Source organism: Rhinatrema bivittatum, chromosome 16, assembly GCF_901001135.1.
Source record: "Rhinatrema bivittatum chromosome 16, aRhiBiv1.1, whole genome shotgun sequence".
NCBI lineage: Eukaryota > Metazoa > Chordata > Amphibia > Gymnophiona > Rhinatrematidae > Rhinatrema > Rhinatrema bivittatum.
Genome location: NC_042630.1, coordinates 25684078 through 25701300, shown reverse-complemented (window position 1 = coordinate 25701300; position 17223 = coordinate 25684078). Strand labels below are relative to the sequence as shown.

At 44.9% G+C, this 17223-nt stretch overlaps 1 protein-coding gene across 3 annotated transcripts in view; it reads left to right on the top strand.

Annotated features, from left to right (window-relative positions):
- The window catches only part of INTS3 (integrator complex subunit 3), a 138868-nt gene that overhangs the window by 22425 nt on the left and 99220 nt on the right, over window positions 1-17223 (top strand). For all 3 annotated transcript variants that reach the window (XM_029581628.1, XM_029581627.1, XM_029581626.1), the window contains exons 2-5: window positions 2278-2361; window positions 2547-2630; window positions 12142-12255; window positions 12501-12585. In XM_029581628.1, the coding sequence (XP_029437488.1) occupies window positions 2311-2361; window positions 2547-2630; window positions 12142-12255; window positions 12501-12585 (334 nt within the window). In that variant the 5' untranslated portion in view covers window positions 2278-2310. The remainder of the gene's footprint in view (window positions 1-2277; window positions 2362-2546; window positions 2631-12141; window positions 12256-12500; window positions 12586-17223) is intronic.

Genomic DNA, 17223 nt, shown 5'->3' with positions numbered 1-17223 from the left:
TTGTTAAGAATCTTCACCATCAAAGAATGATCCTGGCGTGGGTATGTCCCCAAAAACCTCTTCAGTAAAGACTGAGGCAAAGAATTAATTTAGTTTTTCTGCAATTTCCCTGAGCATCCTTAGTGGCCCAGCTGACTCCTTCACAGGCTGTCTGCTCGGAATGTACCTGAAAAACGTTTTGTTTATTTTTTGCCTCTATTTCTTAAATTGTCATGGCTTTTTGTATTCCTGTTGTACATCTGACTTGCCAGTTCTTTGCTTTTGCCTGCTTTCCTCATTTGAGCCTGCTTTCCAGTTTTTGAAAGATGCATTTTTGGCTTTAACTGCCTTTTTTTGCCTCATGATGAAACCATGTTGGCAGTCGTTTAGTCTTTTTTTTATCTGGGCTCCCAAGATGTTATTTTTAAACTATATCCATGTCTCATGCAAACTTTTAACTTTGGTAACTGATTATTTTAGTTTTTTCCTAACTAATTTCCTCATGCTGTCATAGTCTCTCTTTTTAAAGTTTTATGTTTCTGCATAAAAACATAAGCAGTTGCCATACTGGGTCAGACCAAGGGTCCATCAAGCCCAGCATCCTGTTTCCAACAGAGGCCAAACCAGGCCACAAGAACCTGGCAAGTACCCAAACATTAAATAGATCCCATGGTACTAATGCCAGCAATAACAGTGGCTATTTCCTAAGTCCACTTGATTAATAGCAGTTTATGGACTTCTCCTCCAGGAACTTATCCAAACCTTTTTTAAACCCAGCTACACTAACTGCCCTAACCACACCTTCTGGCAACGAATTCTAGAGCTTAATTGTGAATTGAGTGAATAAACAATTTCTCCAATTTGTTTCAAATGTGCTACTTGCTAACTCCATGAAGGGCCCTTTAGTTCTTCTATTATCTGAAAGAGTAAATAACCGATTCATATTTACCCATTCTGGTCCTCTCATGATCTTAAAGACCTTTATCCTATCCCTCTCAGCAATCTCTTCTCCAAGCTGAACAGTCCTAACCTCATTAGCCTTTCCTCATAGGGCAGCTGTTCTATCCCCTTTATCATTATGGTTGCCCTTCTCTGTACTTTCTCCAGTGCAATTATATTTTTTTGAGATGTGGCGACCAGAATTGCACACAGTATTCAAGGTGCGGTCTCACCATGGAACAATACAGAGACATTATGACATTCTCCATTTTATTCACCATTCCCTTTCTAATAATTCCTAACTGCCGTAGCACATAGAGCCAACGATTTCAATGTATTGTTCACTATGACACTTAGATCTTTTTCCGGGATGTTAACTCCTAATATAGAATCTAACATCCTGTAACTATAGCAAGGGTTATTTTTCCCTATATACATCACCTTGCACTTGTTCACATTAAATTTCATCTGCCATTTGAATGCCCGATCTTCCAGGCTCACAAGGACCTTCTGCAATTTATCATAACCCACTTGTGATTTAACTACTCTGAATAATTTTGTATCATCTGCAAAGCCTCAGGGATCTTTTCAGATCCCTGAGGCACTCCACTGTTTACCTTTTTCCACTGAGAAAACTATTTAATCCTACTCTCTCTGTTTCCTGTCTTTTAACCAGTTTGCAATCCATGAAAGGACATCGCCTCCTATCCCATGACATTTTAGTTTCCTTAGAAGCTTCTCATGAGGAACTTTGTCAAATGCCTTCTGAAAATCCAAATATACTACATCTACCGGTTCCCTTTTATTCATGTTTATTAACTCCTTCAAAAAAAGTAACAGATTTGTGAGGCAAGACTTCCCTTGGGTAAATCCATGCTGGCAGTGTCCCATTAAATCATGTCTGTCTATATGTTCTGTGATTTTGTTCTTTAGAATAGTTTCCATGATTTTTCCCGGCACTGAAGTCAGGCTCACCAGTTTCTAGTTTCCTGGATCACCCCTAGAGCCTTCTTTAAACATTGGAGTTACATTGGCCACCCTCCAGGTACAATGGATGATTTTAATGATAGGTTACAAATTGTTACTAATAGATCTGAAATATTTTTGCAATCTTTCAGAACCCTGGGGTGTATGCCAGGTGGTTTTACTTAATGTCTTTCCTGCAGTGATTGTCAGTTTTGATTCCATTATGATCGGGGTAGCTGGTAGTGTGAACAGAATAACCAGACAGACTGGCTGGCTATTTTCTGTGTTACTTTGTCCTGACTGTGCTGATCTCCGGTGCTCATGACATTCCCGATGAGCCATGTGTTCCTTGCATTTGTGTATGTGATGTGTATGTTCTGTGGTGTGTTGCAGCGGTTGGAGAGATGCGTGACCTTGGTGACATCAATGATTAATGGCTTATCAGAGAGGGAGGCAAATGACGCCCTGAACGCTCACGTAAGTAACATTGAAAGCGGTGGTGGCAAACACTTCTTCAAGGAAGCATCGCCGGCCTGCGGGAGTTGGGAGAAAGGGGGGAGGTAAGCTTTCCTGTGCAAGGTGGCTGGGCCAGGGGGACAGAGAGAGGCTTCCCAGTTCTGCTGGGAGGTCGTGTGTTAATTCCTTCTGTTTGCCCCCTGCAGGTCTGTAAAGGAGCACCTCAACATGAGGAGATCTGTTTGGGACTCTTTGCTCTGGTTCTTATGGATCCTGCTCAGGCGCAGAAGGTAAAAACTGGCTCTCGGTTATAGCGTTCGCAGCAGAGCAGCGGTAAGAGAAGGCACCAGTAAAGATGCAGAGTGGTGGGGGAAGTTGGTATGACATCCTTTAATCTTTATTGCCGGGATCCAGTCTTATAAATGTGCCCTCGGCCATGATTTGCTTTCTGCAGATCTGATATGATTGATTTTGGTAGAACTACTCAGTTTATTTTTCCTTCAGATGTGTGATGCGTTTCAGGCTGCATGGTTCTGTGTGGCCTTGCAGAAGGATCCTGGTTCAGTTCCCGGATAGGCCCTTCGGCTTGGCTATAGGAAGAGAGTGAGGAGTTGTTTTTAAGGGCAACACGTGATGGCTAGATTTACAGACCATGATATGAGCCCCCACTGCAATGCCAGGCTAGGCTCATTGGGAGGGAGGGCTCTATTAAAGGAGAGGGGCAATTGTGAATGAATGGTGGCAGGAAGAAAGGAGAAACTACTGGACCAAATAGAAAACAAAGATGAATTCCAGAGCACATAAAAAGGGCAAGGCTGTGATTCTGAACCCCACCTCTGCCCTGCAGCACCCCCTGCTATTCCAGCACTGAGACCCCCACACATAGCTCTGCCCATGCACCTCACTCCTGCCCTGCAGCACCCCTGCTATTCCAGTACTGAGACCCCACACACAGCTCTGCCAATGCACCTCATTCCTGCTCTGCAGCACCCCCTGCTATTCCAGTACTGAGACCCCATACACAGCTCTGCCAGTGCACCTCACTCCTGCCCTGCAACACCCCCTGCTATTCCAGTACTGAGACCCCCACACATAGCTCTGCCAATGCACCTCATTCCTGCTCTGCAGCACCCCCTGCTATTCCAGTACTGAGACCCCATACACAGCTCTGCCCATGCACCTCACTCCTGCCCTGCAACACCCCCTGCTATTCCAGTACTGAGACCCCCACACATAGCTCTGCCAATGCACCTCATTCCTGCTCTGCAGCACCCCCTGCTATTCCAGTACTGAGACCCCATACACAGCTCTGCCAGTGCACCTCACTCCTGCCCTGCAGCAGCCTCTGCTATTCCAGTACTGAGACCCTCACACACAGCTCTGCCAATGCACCTCACTCCTGCCCTGCAGCACCCCTGCTATTCCAGTACTGAGACCCCCACACACAGCTCTGCCAGTGCACCTCACTCCTGCCCTGCAGCACCCCCTGCTATTCCAGTACTGAGACCCTCACACACAGCTCTGCCAATGCACCTCACTCCTGCCCTGTAGCAGCCTCTGCTATTCCAGGACTGAGACCCTCACACACAGCTCTGCCAATGCATCACACACCCTCCTACACATAGTCTCTCCTACACACACACCTACCTACCTCACTCCTGCCTGGCAGCATCCCCTGGTCTTGCTACAGCTTTCGCAGTAATTGTCATCATGGTCTTTCAGTTGTAGTTAAAACCTCTCGGTGAATTTGAGTGATTGTGTTATAAGGAGCTAATTAACATTTAAAGTCATTGATGGCAGTGTTGTGTAGAAGGTCAGAGGGCACTTGGAAGGGGGGGTTCTTTTTCTTTGAAATGAAGATGTTGCTTGGACCTGCGTCGGGGGTGGAAGAAACAAGAGAAGGGCTTCCCTTTGCCATAAACCTAGGAAGCGAATTGTCCAAGTTTTAGCTTTCATGCAGAGCAGCCCTCACCATACGCAATATATAAAAACATTCAGAACAACTTAGCAGTGTAGCAAGGGTACAGGCAAATTACAAAAAATTGTAAGAAAACATAACTGTCACAGAGAAAGTCGAATTTTTAGTTTGGGAAGGGTAAGGAAAAAAGGTATGTCTCTAAAAGCTTCCTAAACCGTTGCATCTGATTTAAACTCAGAGTGCATACTCCCACTATGAAGCTGGAGATTGTGCTGCCAGCAGCCCCCCCAAGACTGGCTGCTGTAATGAGAGGAGAGAACAGATACCCATGTCAAACCAAAGCATGCACAGCCGCAGATTTGCAGAAGAGAACCGATGCTGGTGGCTGAGAGGGGAGCACTGTGGGATTGTTCTGATTGTGCTGTTTGAACCTGGCCAGGTTGCTTGAAGAAGAGGAGCAACTGGAAATGGTCTGCTTAAGTTTTTCGGCCAGGTAGTGTGTGTTGATAATGATACTTCCAGCATTTTGATCTGCTGTTTGGTGGAATCTTTCTGGAGGCGATGTTTTATGCAGCAGGATGATTGTTTTATTATTGGTGTGTTTTTATAATCTGCCTCTCACAGGGAGGTGGCATACAAATTTGTATACATAAATGAGTCTGTCCTGGAGACAGGCTTGCGGTATGACTGAATGAAAAGTTTCTGAAGTATAGTCAGTGTGTCAGTGTGGCTCTGGGGACCCTTGGCTGCTCCTGCATTGGAGCTCCGTTGTGCTGCTTTTGTTAGTACTGAGAATGCCAGAGCATTGCTGTATGCACGCTTTGCTCTGCTTCACCAGGCATCGCTGCTGGGTGCTCTCTGCCCTTCAGTCTTGTGCTTCCCTAGGCACTGCTGCTGTAAGCATGCTCTGCTCTGCTTCCCCTGTAAGATGACAGACAGAGATATGTCACTGACAGATGGTAAGGCATGGCGTTGCGTCTCCCCCTCCTTGTCTTGGTAATTAGGAGCCTGACAACTCTTCCTGAATCAGGATGCATGCAGCCCTTTCTGGCAGCAGCATAGTCCTGCTTTCAGAATTTAATTAGAACTGTCAGTCCCCTACTGCTCCTAGCTAATATCTAATGATTAATCCAGAGTGTCTACACTGTCTATTACTCTCCTCACCCCCTTATAGATATTTATCTCTTCTATAAATCCAAAGCCCCCCCTTACTGACATCTTCCCCTTCAGTTAATCCATGCCCCTTCCCTTACAGATGACTTCCCCCTTTGATTAATCCAGCCCCACTTACTAGGATTGCCTCTCCTTACTGACACCTATCCTTTCTAACTTTCTCACATTCCTTTTCCTCCTTGCTATTCCTCTCCCCGCCACCCCTGCTGCTGAGTCTTGTTCCTTCCCAGTCACAGAGCCCCTTCTAGGCATCTTCCTTCATGTGGGGGGAATCTGAGGATAGATCCTTGGATCCTCATTTTCTCTACCTGCTCTTGCTCCCTCTGCAGAGTTTGTGCTTTAATGCGGTGCTGCTGTTGGTGGCATTATCAATATACAGAAATCTCACTTCAAAGTAGCAGAAAAAGCTGCTGTTGAATTCATAACCAGAAGTTGAAAATTTCCAGAGGGAGAGCCAGATATCAATTATTCAGCAGCATGATGGCATGAAACTGAATTGCAGTTCTGGATAGCACACGGTTTGCATGCACAAGATATTCTGTCGGAAGTAGGACACATTATGAGTATTTAGACCCCTGAGGAAGACATTACTTGAAACACTGCAGTGTCAGGTTAAACTGCTCCCTTACTGACATACTAGATTTATCAACTTCAATGTGGAAAAGTCATACATGTTAAGATAAGTGTAGTCTTGTTTTGAATATGCAAACATGATGCAGATGGAAAGCATGGTTTCCTGTATGTACCCAGGTCAGTCCAGACTCCTGGGTTTTTCCTCCCTTCCAGCAGATAGAGACAGAGAAAATTTCATAGGCACTGCCTCTTAACACGGTGTGCCACCTGCATCTCAGTATTTCTCTATCTCCAGCAGATGGAGGAGATGCAAAACCTGTGGTTCTGTACCTGACTCTTTTACGAGGAGTAGGTCAAAATCACGTCGAACTGGTGGGTTCTAAGCGTGAAAGGACAAGGCTACGCTTTAGAATTTGCTCGGCCACTAAGAAACCTATTCATGGTATCTCCCTGTGCTTCACCAGCGAAGAAACAGATTGTTCAGCAGACCATCTAAAAACTAAGAATGCTGGGAGCCATTGTTCCCGTCCCAAAGGAGGAGCGGGGGATGGGATGTTGTTTCATTTATTTCTTCGTACTGAAGAAGGAAGGGACCTTTCGTCCAATTCTGTACTTGAAGAAAGTAAACGTGGCTCTCAAGGTTCCCCATTTCTGGATGGAGACTCTCAGGTCTGTCATAGCGGCGGTGCAGAGCAGGGAGTTCTTGGCTTCCCTGGATCTGACAGAAGCGTATTTACACATTGGAATCCGCTGGGATCATCAGAGATACCTCAGATTCATGATCCTCGGGAAGCATTTTCAGTTTTGTGCTCTTCCGTTCGGAAAGCCACTGCTCCAAGGACATTCACCAAGGTAATGGTGGTGGTAGTGGCAAAGTTGGAGGACCTTTGTAGACAGGCAGTGGAAGTGGTCTTGCACCGCTTGAGATTCTTGGGCTGGGTTGTGAACTTGGCCAAGAGCCATCTTTCTCCTTCACAGGTTCTGGAGTTCTTGGGCGAGTGCTGCAATACTCGTGTGGGCAAGGTCTTTCTCACGGAGGAGAGGGTTTTCACGCTGCAGGCACAAGTTCAGAACCTGCTGGAGAATGGAGTACCCAGGGTCTGGGATTACTTGCAGGTCCTCGGTTCCTTGGCCTCGACCTTGGAGCTGGTCCTGTGGGCGTTTGCTCATATGAGATCCTCTCCAGAAAGCATTGCTATCCTAGTGGATCCAATTTCAGAACAGTTTCATCTTCTGCTACGGCTTACGGAGTTCGCCAGGTCCAGTCTTTTGTGGTAGCTTGGCTGGGACCATTTGTGCCACTAGGTGGACATTGAGGTGCCTCAATGGATGGTAGTGACTATCGACGCCAGTCTCACCGATTGGGGGGGCTGTGTGTCAGTCCCAGGCTGTGCAGGGCCAATGGTTGGTGGAGGAAGCAACCTGGTCCATCAATCGCATAGAGTCGAGAGCGGTGCGGTTGGCTCTGGAGGGGTTTCTTCCCCTTCTGCACAACCGTGCAGTTAGAATCCTGTCAGGCAATGCGACGACGGTGGCCTACATCAGCCACCAGGGAGGTACCAAGAGTTGAATGGTTGCTCTGGAAGCGGAGATGCTAATGTCCTGGGCAGAGCAGCATCTGGCCTTGATAGCGGCGTTGCACATAACGGGTTCCAACAATGTGCAAGTGGATTTCCTCAGCCAACAACAGTTGGATCCTGGAGAATGGGAGCTATTGGAGGAAGCAATGATCCTCATTTCTCGCATGTGGGGCATGCCTCATATGGATCTGATGGCAACCCAGAGGAATGCCAAGGCACTGCATTTCTTCAGTCGCAGAAGAGAGTAACGGAGTGAAAGGGGTCAATGCCCTGGTGCTTCCTTGGCCACATGACATTCTGATCTGCATGTTTCCTCCATGGTCTGGTGGGCAAGGTTGTAAGAAGAATAGAGGGCCACCCAGGAAAGATGATTTTCATGGCTCCAAAGTGGCCACAAAGGCCTTGGTTTGTGGATCTGGTCAATCTAGCAGTGGATGGCCCCCCGAGGCTGGGCCATCTACTAAATCTTCTACAGCAGGGTTCTATATTTTCAGATCAAGTGGATTGCTTTTGTCTAGTGGCTTGGCTTTTGAAAGGAGGCAATTAAGGAAGAAAGGATATCCAGAGGATGTTATTTCTACTCTGCTGTGAGCTCGCAAGATCTCTTCCTTGGTGTATGTCTGGTTTTGGTGGGTCTTTGAGTCTTGGTGTACAGAGCAGGGGGTTGATCCTCGGCGAGCATCGGTGGTCCAGATTCTGGCCTTTTTACAGAGAGGCCCAACGAAAGGTTTGTTCTTTAGTTCTCTGAGAGTGCAGGTGTTGGCCTTGGGCTGCTGGTGGGGCAAGGTTCATGGAACAACTCTAGCTGCGCATCCAGATGTGGTGCGTTTCCTCCACGGAGCCAAACATTTGCACCCGTCCTGTTCGTAAGGTGTGCCCTTCTTGGAGCCTTAACTTGGTCCTCAAGGGCATGTGCGAAGCACTGATTTGAGCTCTTAAGAGGGCCACCATAAAAGATCTGACTTTGAAGGTGGTTTTCTTGATGGTGATTTGTTCAGCTAGAAGTGTCTCTGAACTTCAAGCCCTGTCATGTAGGGAGCCCTTTTTGCAGATTTCAGATTCTAGAGTCTCCCTGAGGACGGTTCCATCTTTTCTGCCAAAGGTAGTTTCAGTGTTCCACTTAAGTCAGTCAGTCGGAGTTTCCAGCCTTTACAAATCTGGAGATTGATAGGCCTCATGTAAAGGAGTTAAGACATTTGGATATCAGAAGGGCTTTGTTGCAGAATCTAGGGGTCACTAACAGTTTCAGATTGTCAGATCACCTCTTTGTGCTATGGAGTGGTGCATCAAAGGCCAGGATTGCATGTTGGTTGAAGGAGGCCATTGGTTCCGCATATATCTGTTGCGGTCGAACCATCCCGGAGAGGTTAAGGGCTCATTCTACCCGTTCGCAGGCAGCCTCCTGGGCAGAGTGCCAACTGGTTTTGCTGCAAGAGATTTGCAGGGTGGCTACTTGGAAGTTTTTACATACCTTTGCCAGACACTATCGATTGGACATCCAGGCCCCAGACGTTGACAGTTTTGGTGTAAGTTTTCTTCAAGTGGGACTCTCACAGTCCCACCCTAATTAGGGAAGCTTTGGTACATCCCAGGAGTCTGGACTAATCTGGGGATGTATATTGAAAGGAAAATTGGTTCTTACCGGCTAATTTTTGTTCCTGTAGTACCACAGATCAGTCCAGAGTCCCGCCCGGTGGGGGAGAGATTTGAATATTTTTAATAATTCTGATTATTTCTGAAGAATGGCACAGGTTTGCCATTAGTCCTTTTAAGAAGTTTTCTAAAATTAATTATGAATTTCCTTTGTGCTCTGCTTGTTCTGGGGGGGGGGGGGGGGATATAGTAGAGTTAATTGGTTAAAAGTTTTGTTAAATATTGTATGCTTGGGTACTGATTAATAGTGAAGAGATGCAGGTGGCACACCGGGCTAAGAGGAAGTGCCTGTGAAACTTTCTCTGTCTCCATCTGCTGGACTGATCTGTGGTACCACAGGAACGAAAATTGGCAGGTAAGAACCAATTTTCCTTTAGTCTCACTACATTTGTGAGACGGAGAGATTTCAATGTGTGTGGCAAAAATATATCCAGGGTCTCTCACCTCGTGCTAGAAACTGGGTTTTGAATAACCGAATTCCTTAGTTTAAGAGGTGGTTGATGTACGAGCCTTTCGTGGGGGGAGGATAAGGAAGGGGTAGAAGGGTAGCATAAGAAACAAATGCCCTCTAGGACATCCTGGTCAAATGTTGGACATCATATAAAGGCCTTGTAAGCTGATGTTATAGGGAGGGGATGAGAAGAACCATAAAAGATGGAAAAAAGATTTTCATGTTTTTGTGAATGCTCTAATTTGGCACTAGTATTGCAATCTGCTGAACTTGTTTTGTAATTTATGTTTTGGTAAGGATGCTGAAATATAAAATACGTAAACTCATCTCTGCGAGAACTCTTTTCGCGGAGTCCTCTATTGTTTGTCCTTTTTTTGTTGTTTCTGCTAGATACACAGAACACGGGACCATTTGTGGCTTTTAGTTTGCAGAAGAAAATCTCAGAAAATAATGCTTAGGAACACCCAGGACTTACTGACCTGATGATTATAATCATAAGAGCACGAAGTGCACATAAGTCAAACACTCTTATTGCAGGCCTTGTGCCGATATATGATAGCTCATTAAACCAGAATAATTGATATATGGTTCTCCTTCTGAATTCCACAGCTTTTTCTGCTACTTTAAAGTGAGATTTCTGCATATTGGTTTTGTACTTCTCAGCTTCCAAGGTTGTTTGTATAGTACTGGTGGCATTATGGCATGCTGCTGGGTTGAGGGACCTTGCTTCTGTTGCCCTCAGCTCCTCTGCTCTGTGCTACAGTTTCTGCTCTGGGATCCTGTTGTAGGAGCTTTAATAAAGTGCATTTTTATTCTTATTTATTTATTTATTTAACATTTTTATATACCGAAATTCATGTAGCAATGTTACATATCATTTCGGTTTACATTATAACATTAACAAGCTGAAAGAGTTTTTTGAGGCTCTTAGATGCTGGTTGGCTTCCTTCTGTTCGCTGTATCCCACTAAGATTGGAGTGCAATTGAATTGCTGAGCAAACCGACCCCTGGCAGGGACACATTGATGTCTGCTCTGGGTTGCTAGAAGTTCTGCCTTATGATTTTACACATCACGAAGGTGCTTCAGGGTTGTGGGGGGACAGTAGTTGGGAAGCTGAGGTTTTATATTCCTTATTTTTTTGGATAAAAGTTCAGTGCGTTAGAAGATGGTTGTAAAAGAGGGCGTGCTCACTTGCTCTGTCCTAGGGTTGGATCGATACAAGAACCTGCAACCCCTGTGGTCTGAGCTTAGAGCCAGGAGTGGGCACTACTGAGATTGGGGCATTCTTTGGGCCTGCAAGTGTTTGTCTCTCCATGCTTTGGAGAATACCAGGAAAAGCTTGCAAGCGCTTTGCTCTGCACAGTGGAGATGATTTTTACCATAGTTATGTTACTATGCTGTGTTAGTTTAGGAAATTACTGAAGATTTCAGAATATCTTTCAGGATTTTGTCCTCTGTTTTTGCAGGAGCTTTTAGAAGATTTTGCAATAAATAGTGAACCCTGTTTTTAAATAGTTTTCAAACTTCAGTAATGTTTTGGAGGGTTAAATGATTACAAAGAAAAAACAGTCTCTGAATAGTGCTGATCTTCCATTATACAGGTGCCCCTGTAAGAAGGAAGGGTATTTGAAAGTGAAAAGAGAGAATTTAGACTTTTAATCCTAATTAATGGTGGAACATAAGAACATATGAAGTATATTACTGGGTGAGACCAAGGTCCATCGAGCCCAGCATCCTGCAACAACAGCAAATTACAAGTGGCAGATCCCATAAAGTAGATCTATTTCCCGTTACTCACGCCCAGGCTTAGCAATAGCTTTCTTTAGTCTACCTGGCTAATAATGTGTTATGGACTTTTCCTCCAGGAACTTGTCCAAATCTCTTTTAAACCGCGCTGTGCTAGTTGTCTTGACCACGTCCTCTGGCAACAGATTCCACGGCTTGATTTGCCCTGAGTGAAAAAGTCTTTCCTATGATTTCTTTGAAATCTGCTGGTTGTTAGTTTTAGGGAGTGTCCCCCTGTTTTAATAGTATTGGAAAAGAGCAGACCTGTTTGTGAATGCATGAGAGAGTAGATTTGAGTTGAATGCAAACATGGATATGTGATGTGACTTCAAGATTTTTCTTGTTTTCGGGAGATAATGACTCTCAGACACAAAATTTGAATGTCAGTGTTCACATGTCGTCATTTTTATTGTGTTGAACAAATGTTAATATTTGTGTGATTATTGATATTCAATAAAAATTTGCAATACAAAAAAAAAGATTTTTCTTGTTTTCAGTGGCTGTGTTTGTATCATGATAGGCCTTTGCTGTTTTTGCAGTTTCTGTTTCTTTGACAATAAGTTTCTCAATACACTTATAACAGGCACAATAATATCCCCAGAGCTCTGAAGGTCACTGTGCTTGCGCTAGTATACCCTGCACTCAGGTCTCCTTGTGCTTGTTGCAGTGTTATCGAGATCTGGCTCTGGTGAGCAGAGATGGCATGAACATCGTTTTAAACAAGATAAACCAACTTCTAATGGAGAAGTACTTAAAGCTGCAAGATAACTGTCGGACTCAGGTAGAGCACTGTCCCCAGCTCCCAAACCCCACTGCTGGCTGTGTCCTCCACTTATGCCCCTTATCTTCAGAGCTTCACATGAACCCTAACCCCTGCTCTCTCGGGAGTGGTGGGGCTGTTCGGGTGTGGCGGCCCCTGCATTCTTAGGGGTGGCAGGGCTACTCGGGATTTGTTTTTTTATGATGGGTAGATGGTGGTGCAGCTCTGGTGCTTTGGGCCCTGCTCTCATGGCCTTTTCTCTGCAGCTGGTGTGGCTGGTGCGGGAGCTGGTGAAGAGCGGCGTGATGGGTGCTGATGGTGTCTGTATGACCTTCATGAAGCAAATAGCAGGTGAGCTGCAGTTTGTTCAGTGTCATCCACCTCTTTGATGAAACCCAGACGGTACAGAGCATGATCAAATGTTTCAGGTTGCTCTCAGCACAGTGCAGTGTGGTCCATAATACCAGAGGCTTTGCTAGGTATTTAAGAGATTTGGGCCCATTTAGTCTCTTTCCCCCAAATCCCCCGGCCTGAGATTCTGATCATTAAATTCAACATTTCTCTTCAGCCAGCCAGACCAGTCCAGATGCATAGGTTTATACCACCCAACCAGCAGATGGAAACAGACTATCAGGCTTGCTGATGTCACCCTGTATAGCTGGCCAGTGTTCTTTCTCCAGCAGATGGCAGGCGAGCATCCCATGCTGTGAGCTTGAGGCTTGGTTAGGCTGGGCTGAGGTAGGGGAGGAAGTAGTGACACCTCTTCCAGAGCAATGGAGGTGCTTGGTAGTTTACAGCACGTGTGCATTGTGCTGTCAGCCACAGTAAATCTTGTGGGGAGGAGAAGGCGAGGGCAGGTTGACAAGTCTCTGAAGGTGTTCTGCTTCAGGGTGGAAACACTAGTTAGTTATAGTAGCAGTGCAAGAAGGAGAACTTTTAATGTTAGATCTGATGGAGGTACATCTATATTTCCCAATAGGGGCTTCAGAATTTCCTTTGCTTTGCTATGATTGGGATATACTTTCAGTGGTAGACTCTTCCTTTTGGATTGGCCTCGGCTCCTTTTCCAAGGTAGTGGGTGTAGTGTTGGGAATGTGGCACGTCTGGAAGATTGGTTGATCCGAGCGAAGTTGGCACAAGAAAACTAATTAGCATCGTCCATAGTGATATAGTTATTGCAGGTCCTGGGCTGGGATTTCAATTTTGATGAGCAACTTATTACCCTCTCAATCCCTGGAGTACCTGTGGGTTTGGTTAGACACCAGGGAAGGCTGGATCCGGTTGACCAGACATAAGTGTTCAAAAGTACCTTTTGCGTGGAAAACCACGATTACACTATTACTCGGGTTCTGATATTTGTTCAGAGATTTTGGTCTGTTTTCTACTGTATTGTTGCTCTGATTGACAATAAAATTCTATACATAAAAAAAAAAAAGTAGTAGAACCAGGTGCATGGTTTATTGAGAATTCAGAGATCCATGGTGTGGATTTATTTTCAGGTATTGGGTTCCATGGCAGCTGCCAAAGAACTGAGTTCCTTGGGCAAGGGTACACATGAAATCCTTGCAAGAGGGCCTTACTCTCGAAATGGTCTCCTTATTCCCAGGTGTATTCCATGAGGTTGCCTCTGATAGTGTAAGGCAGAGAGAGTTTTGCTTTTGTAGCTGCTGTGCAGGAACCTGGACATGGGAGTGGATTTTGAATAGTGAGTCTCTCTCGGATAAAGGGTGACCTCTGATGCCAATCTCTGGGGGTGGGACATTTACGGTCAAGACCTTGTGGCTCAAGGCACTTGAAATCCAAAAGAAAACAAGTGGTCCATCAATTAGTTGGAAACCAGAGTGATAAGGAAGGCACTTCTTCAGTTTGCTCCCATTCTTCAGGGTCAGCCAATGTTACAGTGGAGGCATACGAGTCTGGGGAGCCAGGTGTTGGCACATGGTGGAAGAGGTAGATCTGCAGTAGATTGGGTGGGGAAGCTCATATAGTGGGAGCAGAGAATGTCTAAGTGGACTTCGTCAGTCACAGCAGGCTAGACCCTAAAGAATAATCTGTCCCGGGAGGCATTCTTCCAGGTTATGACCAAATGGAAAGAACCAGTGGTGGACTTAATAGCAGTCATCAGCTGAAAAAAGTTATTGGATGCCCTTATTCAAAACTGTCAGCAACACACACAGAGAAACCATATACTTACAATATTCTTTTCATTTATTCAAAACACTTTCTATAATCACCAATCTAAACAATTAAAAACTTACTAGCACACACACACCATATATACTGTTTAAAACACTTAAAGAATTGCACAATATTTTTTAACTTACAAAATTTCTATTACAAAATTTCCATTAAATTCATTATATGTAATTACTATTTATTGCGATCTCTTGCTTATGTATGTTCTTCACGGATATCAATAAATACTTATTTCCTTCATCAGTATAGTATTCATCTAAGGTACCAAGTCCTTATTCCAGACTGGCCAGTTCAGGATCGTCTTTAGTTGTTCCTTCCGTGGCCTCTGGTGTGCATCAGGGACTAGTATTATCGATAGCTCTCGACTGACCAAGGTGTTCCTGTTATGCGGATCTAGCGAGGATGCTGGACAGGGTTCGCTGTTGTTGACTCAGGACAGGGGCCGTTGGCCATGATGATGATCCGCCTCCTGTTTTTTCTTACAGCTTGGCTCTTGAGAGAGCTCATCTGTCAGGGAAGGGATATTCTCAGAAGATTGTAAATATGTTTTACAATCTTCTGAGAATCTGAATTTGGTTGGTCTCATCCATATGAGCCTCTGAGAGAGGTGTTGCTTAAGCTTCTTGCTCTTAAGGCAGTCAATTTTGGTAGCGGTCTGTTCTGCCAGATGAATTTCGGAGCTGCAGGGTCTGTAGTGAAGGGAGCTGCTTTTTTTTTTTGCGGTTTTAGACAAAGTGGTGAAGATATGCATGGTTTCTTTGTTCCTCCCTAACATAGTTTTGCCTTTTTCATCTTAACTTGGGTAGAGAAAAGTATGCTCATCGTTATCACTTAGATGTTAGGAGAATTTTTCTTCAGCATTTACAGGTCACTAATAGCTTCAGAACCTTGGATCATCACTTTGTTCGGTTAATAGTTCTAGAAAGGGCAGAGCAGCTTCGGCTTCAATAGCTCATTGGGCTAAGAAAGTGATAAGGGAGGTTTACCTATTCAAGGGCTTGCTGCTGCCCAAGAAACTGAGGGCATACTCTACCAGGCCTTGAGCGACTTCGTGGGCAGAACTTAGCCTGGTATCGCCTTTGGAGATTTGCAGAGTGGCGACCTGGTCTTTCTTGCATGCTACTTCAAAGCACTATCGTCTCAACCTTCGAGCTTTGCTAAGGAAGTCTTGAGAGCTGACTTGGCAACGTCCCATCTAGTAGAATGATAGTTGGGTACGTCTCATGTGTTTGGACAAGTCTGGCTGGATGAAGAAGAAAAAATGAATTCCTGCCTGATAATTTTCTTTCCTTGGGTCCAGCCAGAGCAGTCCAGGACCCTCCTTGTTCTACCAAGTGTAATATTCTCCTGATTCGTTTACAGAAAAGCTGCTTGTAGTGAGTAGTGGTCAGTATAATGGATCTCAAAGTAATATATTTTATCAAGGAATGCAGGATAGTTCCTTTTTTCTGTTTGTCCTCCTCTGAAAGCCCAGTGGCTTTCACATAAGGGGGTGAGGGAAAGTTTAGTGTATTGAAAATGTTTTATCTTAAGGTACCTTGAGCTTTGGATTATATGCCAATGATATCCAGTTCTTCATTCAACTGGGTTCATCCTGGGATGAGACTGCAGCCCTTACCTCCTGCTGGCTCAAACATAATAAATTGGCTCTCTGTCTCTCAAAAGCAGCTCTCTTAATTATTCACCATGGGGATGCCCTTACTCTGCTCCCCTTTGTTGAAGATTGAGAGCTGTGGCATCCAGCTCTCTGACAGTATTCAAAGTCTAGGGGTCTTCATCAAATCCGATCTTAAAGAAGCAGATCAGACAAGCGGTCTGTACTGGCTTTTTTAAGCAGGGTCTCAAGTATCTATTACCTAATGTGGATTTTCTTTGTTGCACCAGCTATAATGATGCCACTGCTAGCTTACTGTAAGGCACTGGATTATGATCTTCCTGCTAACTCTTTGCGGGCGGCTGCACGTTTGATCTCCAGCACCGTTATGAGGGATCACATTCCCTCAGTTTTGTTCCACTACGCTGGTTGTCTGGAGAATCGCTTGTGACACACAAACTCGCTATGTTAGTTCACAAGCTTTTGGCCCTGGATTCTTTTCCTTGGACCAAGTTGCTTGTTAAGGATTTATAATCCATCACAGGCCTTGTGATCTTCACAGTGCGGTTTGCTTGATGTTCCATCCGTTCGTCCTGTGTTTCTGGCTGTGACGTGCGAGAGGGCATTCTCTTGCGACTCCCACTATGTAGATCTGATTACCATAAGACCTGTGGTTGCACCTGTGGTTTGTGCTAAAACCTTTAAGGGGTTATTGAAAACGTACCTCTTCGGACTGGCTTTTGCCTGATTAGTTAGTTTGGTCACATTTATTATATTTTAGATTTTAATGAAACTTGTTACTGATGACATTATGTTGTATGTTTTCCTGTAAGCTGCCCAGAGACTGGCATTGGTGGCATATAAATAGCAAAAAATAAATATTATATGGAATACTGGCAGGCTGTGGTCAGCACGGAAGCCTGTATAGGATGATTTCAGCAAGCCTTTTAATCTCTGTCTCCATCTGCTGGTTGGGAGGCATAAACCCATGCATCTGGTCTGGTCTGGCTGGACTCAAGGAAGGAACATTCCTTATCAGCCTCCCCGAGAACAATCCTGTAAAAACTCAGCACTCTAGTGTTGTTGTAATCCTGTTGGCCTTATGGCTATACTTTTAAAAATTGGCACCAACCGCATTGGAAGAGCTAAGGGGCTACATCACACTGGCTGATTCTTATACAATGCATTTTTTTTTTTTT